At 42.9% G+C, this 12,944-nt stretch overlaps 1 protein-coding gene across 1 annotated transcript in view; it reads right to left on the bottom strand.

Annotated features, from left to right (window-relative positions):
* ECHS1 (enoyl-CoA hydratase, short chain 1) overlaps nt 1-12,944 on the bottom strand; it is a 161,929-nt gene that overhangs the window by 117,361 nt on the left and 31,624 nt on the right. Inside the window, exons 2-3 of the mRNA XM_078643311.1 lie at nt 2,244-2,441; nt 1,988-2,115 (exon numbers count right to left, since the gene is read on the bottom strand). Of these exons, the coding sequence (XP_078499437.1) occupies nt 1,988-2,115; nt 2,244-2,441 (326 nt within the window). The remainder of the gene's footprint in view (nt 1-1,987; nt 2,116-2,243; nt 2,442-12,944) is intronic.

Genomic DNA, 12,944 nt, shown 5'->3' with positions numbered 1-12,944 from the left:
CCTACAAGAAAGATAACTGAGTTACCGCATAACCCGTAATAAGAGCGCAGGTGCCACTTTGGGTGGGGTTTCCTGTTATACTGGCAATTCCTGTGTTTTATGACTCACAATAATGGCCTTGTGTCCTGCCTGACATGATGATGTTGCTTCTATCTTGCAATTGTCAGGAAGTGGCACCCATGTGTTCAGTGATGGTGTTTTGTTAACGTGCACCATGAGGATAATTTTGTGATATGCGCAATCGCCAAGGAGTTACTGGATTTCACTACTTTGTGTTGTTATGACAACTGACCGATCGGCAAAGTGATGCATGATATGTGTGAAGTCATGTCAAGTGCCTAGTGGGACAGTGATATATGCGATTATGGTCTCAAGTGTTTTATGTACAATACAAAGGATTTTTTTATATAACCTTGTTTGGAGTCTTTTTACGCTTTACACATCGCCTCTGGGATAAGCATGACTGCTCTGCCAAGATACCAAGGGGGTGAGCAGGGTCCATCTTAGGTGTGTAACTCCCTTGCCCTGACTAGAGTGGTGGGTTCTGCCTGGCTTAGATGCATACCCTAGCCAACCAGAAACCCCATTTCTAACAATCACTTCAAAATTCAAAAGAGTGTGTTTCTTTAACACGTGGAAGCATTTCAGCGATAGTACAACAGATTATATCACTGCATAGACAGACATTTATTTAAATGATACTTTTTTAAACATAAACTTAGAAACATGCCTGGCTCACCCCTCAATGAGGATACCGTTACTGAACCATGAGGGAACTCAGAAGCCATGTAAACTCTAAATGTGGCCTGGATTCTTATTATAGATGGAACAACAGTATAGTCTAATAAATCAATCATTAGAGGCGCTTGATCAGCACATATCCTCAAGAATTGAAAAGTGCACTCATGTGTGATACTAATAAAATACAATATTTGCGTAGGTTCACACAATTGGACAAGTAGGGAAGCTGGTATTGATTCTAGGATATCTGGTTTCACATTTTGAAATTCAGTCAACAGATCTGTCTCTCCAGTTTACATCAACTGTCACGGTTTCATTTTTCATTCTTTGCTCACAAATCAGAAGTAACAGACCTGACTCAGGGCCCACAGACCCAACTCCCAAGCCAAGAATGCATTTATTTGGGGAGTATCACACCTCAAACAATCTGGCCCCTGAGGCTACGCTGCCGATTGAAGATCATAATAGAAAGCAGCAACGCACCTGGCTCAAAATAAAGAGCAATCAAGATTAAGTTCACCTACAGAAATGTAACAGATTATACAAGTCAGCTATCAAAAAATCCAAAGGAGGCAATATTCAGACAGAATTCAAAATGATAAATGTGCAAATAAATAATTTTACAAACTTCTCACAGATTTTTTAAAACTGAAGCATGAAAAGAACTCATACCATTACTCAAGGATTCATGGAAAAATTTGCAAATTATTATACAACCAAAGCAGACACAGGAACAAAGGTACATACCCCAGCTTTGTAATCCTTCTGGGTTCTACCGCTCAGATAATGAGGCCAAGCAGATGTTATAGTATCACAATTAATATGCAGAACACTACTAAGACCAATTCAAAAGTAACAACACTACACTTCTAATGTTTACAGTCGTGCCAGGTCAGCAGTTAATATAATGATTGTTTTCCTTCTTGATGAGCTTTGTATGCTGCTGAAGTGTAACTGGCCAGCTTATGAACCCACTCATTACAATGGAGCACAGGAAGAACCCTCACGCAAAACCCCACTCTCAAGCCTACCCACACAGCACCCTTCTACTGAAAAAAAGGAAAACATCTGAACATTTTGCACAAAAAAAAAAAACGAACTACGATTGGTGATAAAAGATATTAAGCTCTGGCTTCAAAATAGGTTGGGTTGAGGTTGCTGTGTGAAACCAAGGGGAAGATGGCATAACAAACCAAAACAATGACATGTAGAGAGATGTACAGATTTTATGGGAACACAGACTTACAGCATATCCATTGACCGCGGCAATGACAGGCTTCTTCACAGAGCAGATTCGGTCCCAGTGAGAGAGGAAGCTTCCACTGTAGCATTCTTGGAAAGTTCTACTCTGCATCTCTTTTATGTCAGCTCCAGCTAGAAGGGAATACATTTTATGCGAGGTTAAAGAGAAACGTGATAGCAAGTGCTCCTGCAATGTGTCTCTAAAGTGTTTGCAAGGGGGCTCATGCATGATAGGGGAACTGTCTCCCCAGGGATGTTACCTGCAAATGCCTTTTCACTGCCCGTGAGGACAATGGCTCCGATCTGGGGATCATTCTCAAAAGTATCCAGCGCCTGGTTCATCTCAGTTATGAGGGCATTGCAGAGTGCGTTTAAAGCTTTTGGCCGGTTCAGCTGGATCATACCAACATTCTGCTTTGCTCCCTTCTTCTCCACAATTATGTGTTGATAGGAAAAAGCTGTTCAAAATAAGATCACAGCAAATTATTTAGCACTCCTCCACTTTGTGCACAACACAAGCACTCTAATACCTTGGCATTGCTACTCTTAGTCATCAATACGCAAGTACAGGTGGACAGCTTCTTCCAATTCCCAGGAGGAATTAAATTCGCCATGTAGAACTCATAACCACCGGAAGGCAAAGACGTTTAAGCACAACAGGTACGGATGAGAGCAAACCAATCAACTTTTAAAATCTCAATGTCTGTTTACAGTCAATACAAACAAGGCACAGAACTTCAGTAACTCCAATTTAATTTCTTGTAAGCAGCTCTCAGGCAAAGACTGCCTAGCCGTATGCATTCTGGGCGCTACAGGACACCGTAGCCCCCAGAAGGCGCTAGTTCCACCTACATCATCAGGGCTGGCTGGGCCCATGCCCAGGATACCAGTCTTCAAAGGGGAGACCATGCTGCCACCATTAAGAGCATGTATTTGGCAGTCTCGATCCGGCTACAGGGATTCAACTTAATCATCATTCAATCATACATTTTCTGCTATGTTCCAATGGCATTCGAGTTCAACCCTTGCCTAACCTTCTTCCTTGTCCTGTTACCTACATCTCCCTCGCAAACCCCCAACCTATCCCTCACCAACAACATGCACCAGCATACCTGCCAACTCACATGATGCCACTGAGTAACGCACAATATTAGCTCCCATCAAACAGTCTACCGGTGAGGAGCAGATATTGACGGTGGCAGAGAAAATAAGCTCAAAGCCACTGTAAATAGTGTATTTACAGCTTGTTTTCAGAGCCTTTAAATTTGGTGACGTCCATAATGGGGTGCGAAAACATCCCAGGACATCAGCACCAGCCTAAGCAAGCTTTTTTTTTTTTTTTTGGGAGGAGGGGGCTTGTGGGTGAGTGGGGATTAAAAGTACCACATAGGTACTTCTTGGCATGAGGCCCTGCCCCCTTCAAGGCCCGCACGCTTCTCATATGGTGAAATTGTTCTTCAAGTTGGCAGGTATGCACCAGCATAAAGCAGCTCAACTGTGTGTGATTCAGGAGAGCTGGGGTGGGAACGTAGAGGTACTTACTGCTCTGATATCATCATCCAATTTGACACAAATGTACTTTCTATTGCCTTATTTTACATACAATCAGCAAGCATGGGTGCCAAATTCGGTTCGGCCGAAGGCGCTATTCGAGCACAGGCCGACCCTGCCTAAGTTTATTTATTCACCAAAGTCCCCAGAGGAATACTTAAACTTTGCAACTAGGAGAATGAGTACAAATCCTGGTGGCGGCATGGCAGTTCTCACAGAAGATAATGAATAGAGTGGATGACGCAAAGTCTCTGATTTTCAGGCACTGTTGGTACCTCTTTCCTATTGAACTAGTTGTAATCTGGATAAGAGGCGAACGCACACTGTGCTGAACATGCTCTTGCCCCCGCCTTCCCACTCGCCTCCTCCTTCTTCCCCCTCCCCCCCACCCTTCTCTCTCTCCCCCGGGCACTTAAGGTCAGAGATAGAGCTCTTCCAGCAAGGTAAGACTCCATGGAATAACCCCTCTCATCTTGGAAGTTAGCAGTCAGACAGACACCAGCTCTGGGTGCACAGCAGTCATAGTATGCTGAGGAGTACAGTGATGCTCTTCATAGTAAGGTAGTCCCATCTTGGAGTAACCACAACAGAGGCACAAGGAGGCATAAGCATTCTATCAGGCTTATCAACAGCCATACTATATAGTGATCAGAGAAAATACAAAAGGCTGGTTCACCTACAAGATTTTTCCATACTGAAAAAAAGACTTCAGTCCCACCCTTCACCCCTAATATTTTCCAAATAGCAGTGCTAGAGAAAATCAGCAACTCCACTCAGCAAAAGGGCTTCAGTGAAGTTCTAAGAGTCTTGTCCACTGTGTCCCCACTTCATTGTCTAGGTCTCCTCCCTCGAGCTTTAGGAATGTTAGCAAAACACTTCCATTGTCTGGAAAAACAATCTCACCTTATTCTTGTGGACAGGAGCAGATTAGGAGCTTCCAGAATTGAACCCAGAGGCCTCCATTATGCGGGCATACTTGTGTACATATTGCATGCAACACAAAAGCCACAAGAAACACACACAACATATTTAGAATGTTAGAACAAGGATTAGGATTAGGGCACTAAAGCAGAACTTCACATGGGGGGGCCCTACACTCCCAGTGATACAGAAAAAAAGGTCTGGTCACGACTATGGATTCACAAAACGCATATGCTGCACCATTGATCTACATGCTAAACCTGTGGCACACTGGTAGTCCACTGTCAAGAAAATGAGGGTATGTTTTACTTGTCCATCAAGGTCACAGGACAGGTCCAGGACCTCAGTCATGTCAAGGGACAGCATAGGCCTCTATGCACTAGATTAACACAACGCTAGGACCAAAATCAAGCTCTGGGATACCAGATACTCGCAGTCAGGTATTCGGGATAGGGCAACATGACGGTATACCTCACAGAGGATATCCCCATGCCAAAAACATGTTCAGGCAATATTATGTTTTTCTAAATTAGTATGGCTTCTCTTATGGTCTTTTCACTCTGTACATATTTAGTTGACTCCTGTAAACCTGATGTTTTTTAGACACTAAACTAGTGCATTTGTGTGTCTAAGTGTAGAAGCATTGGTCTAAATATACATTTCCATGCACACGTGGTAACATATGCTCTGCAGTCTGTAAATGATGAACAATGTGGATTTTTCATTTTCTTTTCTTCTGGAGAAGGTAGCGAAGAAAGCTGGCTGAAGCACTATTTGATGTCTGCCTTGCTTCAGTGAGACCTGCCCTATGTACTGGAGAGCTAAACTGCAGCTTGGCGAGCCAACAGCAGCCAAGAATCCGGAACAAAGGAAAGGAGAACTGAATAGGGAGAGCTGCTGAGTGGCCTGTAGATCTGATGAGGGCCCTAAAGTTCACAAGCAACAGCCCCTTTATAAGAGTTCGGAGTAGAAAGGGTTAGTCAACTGTAATACCTGAAGCGGTAGTACCCAAGGACATCTCAGCTCCTTGGCAACACTGTGAAAAGGCTTTTCACACCACTAACCCATGCTGTCTGCAAGAAACACCTTGATTACTTTCTATCCACCAGTGTCAGTCTTTCTCCTTGCCTTCTCACTACTCAACCACAATTCTTGCATCACAGCTCAGTCCACAGGTAACAAAACAGGAAAGTAACTACATTTAATCACCTTTAACTTTCTTGATCACAGAATAATTCATCAGTCCTGAAAACTCTTATAGCCAGAAGAATCGGCAGCAGACCAATGCCATCTTGAATAGCTCTGTAGCCAATTCAGCCATTACTGTCAACAATTCACTGACTGCAAACAGAACAGATGATGGACGGATTGTGCTGAACAATGCAAAGATTCACCCCTAGTCAACAGATCTGGGTTTAATCAGGGCTCCAAAAATCATAAAACTGTTACTAGCCCTCAAGGTCTAGTAACTTTAATAATCTACTCGACCTAACTATAATGTACTTGACCCATGAACTTGTCACAAATTTTGTGATCCTAAGCAAATATTTGTCTTATGGAGACACCTTTTTCTTTAATATCACCTAAGAGAGCACCTTCAAATATGCAAGTTCACTATTTCTGCTGTAAAAAGTACACTCATTGTTTACTAGACTAAATGTTTGCTCCATGTATATCAAGAATCAAGCCCATATATATTGTCATCTGGACAGGCGCAGTAATAATCCCAAGTTCATGTTTAAAAACTCACTTTTCATAAATATATTAGCAAAGCATGATGTGGTAGTGCACTGTCAGTTTAAGAAAGCATAGTTTGCATTGAAATGGCCACAGAACTTTCCCACTAACATGTAGTTTTACTGATAATAGCACATAAACAATGATTGGAAAATGGGTTTCAGCAAAAATATTTAACATTTGCACATCACCAAGTAAAGTATTCCAATTTGTTGTGGTGCTATAAAACTATTGTTTTCACTACAGAATTACAAAAATGGGTCTTCATTATTATTGAAATATGTTTGGAATGTTTGAACAGTTCCCTTAGCTATTTCAGTGTTGCGTTAGAAAAAAAGCCAGACATCCTATAGCCTGTCATTTAACATGCTTTGCACAGTTCAATTGTCACACAGTTTGTTTTACAAACTCCTCTAACTTCAGTCACAGAAAGACTTTTGACCTCTGTGTCTGAAAGGCAGCAAATGTGACAAGATAAGATTTAAAGCCATTTTTATTGCTCTTTCACTTTGTAAGAAATAAAGATGCCTTTAAATCTTATCTTGTCACATTTGCTCTGCTTTCAGAGGCAGAGGTCAAAAGTCAGTTTATCTTCCTACATTTACTTTTTGTTCTATGACTGAAGTTAGAGGATTTTCAGCTCACCAGAAAGGGACAGTAGACCCTAAAAATAGCTCACCCTGGGTAAATATTTTTTCAAGCCCTGGTTTAATCCATATCATTTGGTCCACCAAGTCACCGCAGTTTGGTCCCAGCCACATGCAAATCAGTCTTGGTCTTGCTACTCATGAAACAATCCAGCCCAAACTGCCAAGCCAGGTCTTCCCTGGATGGGAAACAAGCCACGGTCCCAGGATGCTTGTTTCCGGTCCAGGGAGACCAGGCCTGGCAGTTTGGGCTGGACTGTTCCCATGGGAGCAGGTCAAGACTGATTTTTATTTGGCTGGGGAAGATTGTTTGAAAAGTTTCAACACTCAGTCCATCCTTTTATTGTGTCATGTTGCTCTGTGTGCCCTAAGTGGCTAATGGTATGCCCAGACTAACAGCGATACATGCCTCCTTTCTTCCCTGTCAAATCCCATTGCAGCCCATAGGACCGAGACCTACTTCAAGGGACCCATTGTACACCTGGGACGAATTTGAAATGATTGATAATGACAAGACCTTGTCAATCGGACTAAAAACCAAGTCTGGCTCCCCCACTGATCAGGCCTCTCCAAAACTGTTCACTATACTTGCCCCGGCCCTAGTAGAATGCCTTACTAGTCTCCTCAATAAATCCCTTCTGGAGGCAGACTTTCCCGTAATATGGAAGGCAGCTAGAATTAGGCCAATACTAAAAAAAAACTCAGCCGACCCTAATGTTCTCCTAAACTACCGGCCAATCTCTCTGTTGCCATACTTTGGAAAGATACTGGAATCCCATGTCAATGGACAGCTGGTGAGCCATCTTGAGAATCAGGGGCTCTTAGATCCCTCCCAGTCGGGCTTCCGCGCCGCCCATAGCACGGAGACGGCACTGGTAGAGGTCGCGGACAATATCAGGCTGGCTCTAGATAAGCATCAATCTACGATCCTTATCCTACTCTATTTATTCGCGGCTTTTGACACCATCTCCCACCGCATTCTTATCCAACGGCTGAGGGAGATTGGTGTCAGAGGGAAAGTCCTAAAATGGTTCACCAGCTACCTATCCGATCGTGCAACTGCTGTCCAAATTGGCAATAATATCGCAAATACACAGCCGGTCAAGATGGGTGTGCCACAGGGCTCTATTTTGAGCCCTACGCTCTTTAACGTCTACATGACACCCTTGGCGAGAGTAATTAGAGCGTTCGGTTTTGAGGTTCTATCGTACGCCGATGACACCCAAATTCTAGTCACCTTAGGCCCGGATCTCAATGAAACCAAACTGCGCTTCAAAAGCTGCATGATCAAGGTTAAGAATTGGATGGGCACTAATCACCTGCAGCTCAACAGCGATAAAACCGGGATCATGCTTTTTGGGAAAGCCGCTGAACACTGGGCCCATGACTGGTGGCCGGACCAGCTTGGTGACTATCCCACCCCTAAGGAATCAGTACGGAACCTGGGTTTTTACATGGACAATAAGCCGTCCATGAAAACCCAAACAAACTACATCGTGGGAACCTGTTTGGGACTCTGCGCAAAGTCTTTAAGTGGATTCCAGCGGAGGCACGAAAACCCTTAGTACAGGGTCTAATTATAAATAGGCTGGACTACGAGAACTCGCTCCTTCTAGCAATAAATAAGCACCACCTGAGAAGACTACAGGTTCTCCAGAACACCGCGGCCCGGCTGGTTCTGAATCTTGAAAAAAACAATAAAGGAGTAACCCCTCGTGGGTAGAGAGAAAATAACTCTCTGACAATGAGCACAAGTGCTCTGGTTAGCACATTTTGCCCCAACCTGTTACTGGATAAAGCATATCCTTATAGAAGACCCCTCACTCACCAACCTGGTTGGTGACATGCTTCATCATCGGGGTCCCACCCCATAGGCCGAGTGCCTACAGGGTGTGCTGCGACACCTGATTACAGTGGAGCTGGTTTCGTTTTTATGTGTTCAAGACTATCAAAATTGTGTATTAAAAAGGGCCAACACTACTCACTTCAAGTATTTATTCTTGAGTGCTTGAACCCTTAGTAAAATTAAAGTGTGGCACCTTTGCCTAATTAGGAAGGCTTTGGTGTCAAAAAGTCGTATTAAAATATATAAAAATAGCGAAAGTGTGCTATGTGAATGTGAATGTACAAAACTATTGTTTAAAAAGGTCTACATGTTTCAACCCATACATGGATTCAAGGGTTTTCGTCAGGACCGTAGGTGATTTGAACTGGGTGGTCCGCCCACGCTAAGGAGCGTCCTGCCCTAGTTCAATTAACCTACTTGGTTCTTGCTCGGCGTGCCTCCACGGGGCACGCCGAGCAAGAACCAAGTAGGTTAATCGGTCTGATGAACAGAAGCGACAAGAGACGGAATCCTGTCAACTTGGTAACGCTGGTGCCCATGAAGCGAGAGTTTCGCTTCTAAGCGTTTTTTCAAAAGAGAAAAACGCACCTTTTGCACGAGATCCCTATTTACGATCTCTTAATTGAACTAGGGCAGGACGCTCCTTAGCGCGGGCGGACCACCCAGTTCAAATCACCTACGGTCCTGACGAAAACCCTTGAATCCATGTATGGGTTGAAACATGTAGACCTTTTTAAACAATAGTTTTGTACATTCACATTCACATAGCACACTTTCGCTATTTTTATATATTTTAATACAACTTTTTGACACCAAAACCTTCCTAATTAGGCAAAGGTGCCACACTTTAATTTTACTAAGGGTTCAAGCACTCAAGAATAAATACTTGAAGTGAGTAGTGTTGGCCCTTTTTAATACACAATTTTGATAGTCTTGAACACATAAAAACGAAACCAGCTCCACTGTAATCAGGTGTCGCAGCACACCCTGTAGGCACTCGGCCTATGGGGTGGGACCCCGATGATGAAGCATGTCACCAACCAGGTTGGTGAGTGAGGGGTCTTCTATAAGGATATGCTTTATCCAGTAACAGGTTGGGGCAAAATGTGCTAACCAGAGCACTTGTGCTCATTGTCAGAGAGTTATTTTCTCTCTACCCACGAGGGGTTACTCCTTTTTTGTTTTTTTCATATTAATTGGGGGACCAGGAGTTCCCACCTCACATAGTGCCTAGCATTAGTATTTTCCCTCTCTCTCTCCATTGTTGCGATGGTTCTGAATCTTCCCCGGAGATCTCCGTCTGTCCCATGCCTCAGAAGCCTTCATTGGCTTCCGGTCAAGAAGCGAATCATGTTCAAGACCTTATGCCTGGTCCACAAGCACATGAACGGTGGTGGCCCAAAATATTGGTCCCAAAGCTGACGTGGTACACACCCCTAAAGCAACTTAGATCTAGCTCTGCGTCATTTCTCACCCCTCTGAGAATACAAACTTGCAGAAATGGGGGTCGAGCCTTTTATTTCCTTGCCCCCTCCCTCTTGAACAAGATGCCCCTGAATCTGCGCACCACTTTAGAACACTGCTGCTTTTGTAAGAAGTTAAAGACATGGCTCTTTGCAAACTAAGCTGTCTTCTCATATCAGAGCCGTCTGCAAGCGCCATGAGACTCTTTGGATGTGATTTGTGCGCAATACAAATGCATCTGACTTGACTTGACAGACATGGGTCCCTTGCTCTCCATGTCACGGGAGTCAAGCTAGCCTGGGTGAGGAGGGGTGATATACCGAAACCGGTGCCAGGATACTCATTTTCGGTCCGGGAGGTTCTGACCAGGCAGTTTGGGCTGGACTGTTCCCATGGCAAGACTGATTTGCATATGACTGTGGCCAAACTGGGATGACATGGCAAGCAAAGTAACAATGAATTTTACCCAGATCGGTGACGGTGGGTGATTGATTAAAAAATTTCAACACAACGCCCATCGTTTTATTTTGTGATGGCGCAACAACTTATTGAAAACAATTATGCTTCTAAAGGCGCTCTTAATGTCTTACATAAATCTAACATAAAACAAAAAAGCCTTGAAACAAGAGATCCTTCTTACTTATGGCTAAAAGCAGACTGTTTTAGTCAAGAAGATAGAACGATTGAAAGCACTGGGACAATTCACATTATATGAAGTCTCTGCTAACAGGGTCAAATAGTTTTAGACAGGAGAAGCACAAACAGAAGAAGGAACATGCACGCTTCTGAGGGCACACAGTTCTTGTGAGGGCTGAATTACTGCAGTAGAGAACCTATGCAGGAAACAGTACACTAAGGTCAGGATGCACCTGGACATATGCAGGTGTTACAAACTGCACAATATTTGTAAACTAAGCAGAACTTTCTGATAGTAATGTTTCTAATTGAACAAGTAACACGAATAAAGAAATGTGCAATGATGAAGGGGGAGGACTACTGTGGTACAGGGATTCAGGCAGAAGGTACCATCACGGGAATGAGGAAGGAAGTGAGTAAGCCAGTAAAATCCAGAAAGAATTTATTATTAAGCCCACAGCCGCAAGTCTGAGAAGCACAACAGCCAGGAAGGAACATCAACAACTGACCTGGCCACCTGTATAATTAAAGCACTGTTGATTCAGAAGGAAACATGCATCCACAAGCATATCAAAGGCATCTGCACGCTGATGCATATTCAAAGCAAAACAGAACAAGGGCAACAATGCCTTTCTGGTCGACACGGTATGCTGGACGTGTGAGCGGTGAGGAACATAGACTACAGCTCACGCCTGTATATTGGCTAAGCGCAAAAACATTTACAAAGAAACAATAAGCATAGTACAACAACTACTCCCAAGACTCACTGTAAATAGCATATTGCCTTGCCACTCTATGGATTCAGTGACTATTGTAAAGACGTTAGAACACAGATAATACCATTAGAGCTTTCCATAAACCATTAACTAATAATTAAAAATGATACATTAATGGCTTCAGCCAGCCAGCCAGCAATGCAGGTTGTTAATGCAAATAAAATAATTAATTTAATATAAAATATATGCTGGTTGTAAGAACAAAATCACGGCTTTCAAGGGAAACATACAGCTGAAACAGGACAATGGTCGAGAGATATTGGGATCATAGCATGCTGGCAGCTGAAATTCAGGGCGTAAAAGACCCCATAACTCAATAGAAATGGGTTTGTGGTTACAGGAGGAATTACTATACAGTAACACAAGAAAACAAACATTTGTGATGAGCTAATGACCAGGAAACACCAATGTGGTCTGTAAAGTGAGACATGTTTTGGAAGCAAGGGCTACATTTTTCTGTGAAAATAGAAATAATATGATAAGGATAGGCCATGAAGTCACCTCAGAATTAGTAACGTTTTGGCTGCCAGCGGTAAACTTCAATGTAAAAAAAGCAAAACATATTTAAGTTAATGCATTTTCGAGTTTAGGAAGGGGATATATAGTGTCTCGGATTTGGAATAAGATTTATGTAACTGAACGTCACATCACTGCCATGCAAGAGACTATATTTAGCTGTCATACAGTTATATATGCGTTCCCTGACGATTCCAAATTCACTATGGGTTTCTTTTATTCACGTTTTCTCGTCCATTTCCCTTGACATATACTGTATAGGCCCAATAAACACGATGGCGTACTGGCTTCAAATATAAGCACATCATAAACATAAAGGAAGTTCCAAGCTCGCCTCTTGTGAATTTCTCTAGATATGAATACTGCCATTGCCGCACACCTACGATAGAGTCCAGCCCTGCAGCAGACTATTCAAAACACAAGACTGTGCCACTTCAGTTACAACAGACCATCTAATCCAGAGGCACTTGTATACACGTCACCATATATATCTTAAACAAATCACAGCTCCTTCATAAACCAATCCCTTCCCAGAACCAGACCATCCCCATAACGTAGAAATGATAAAATAACTTTGTAGTTCACACTCACAAACAAGAAAAAATTAATTGCAAAAGCTGAAACAGCATATAAGGCAATAACCTGAAAGAGGGAATTATCAACTACAAAAATACATCAATATCAAGCAAATCATCAGTAGGGCACAAAACTACCACGCTAAACCCAAACGTTGGCCAAGGGAAATCTTTAAAATTCTCTTCACAATTACAACCTCACAATAGATTACCTTCACCATTACCCAAACATTGTGACAACACCACCATTTTCTTAATTGATAGTCAAAAAGGCCTTCTGAAGACACACACT

Source organism: Lissotriton helveticus, chromosome 5_1 (assembly GCF_964261635.1).
Source record: "Lissotriton helveticus chromosome 5_1, aLisHel1.1, whole genome shotgun sequence".
Classification (NCBI taxonomy): Eukaryota; Metazoa; Chordata; class Amphibia; order Caudata; family Salamandridae; genus Lissotriton; species Lissotriton helveticus.
Note: the sequence above shows the minus strand (reverse complement) of the source record. Positions and strands in the feature narration are given on the sequence as shown.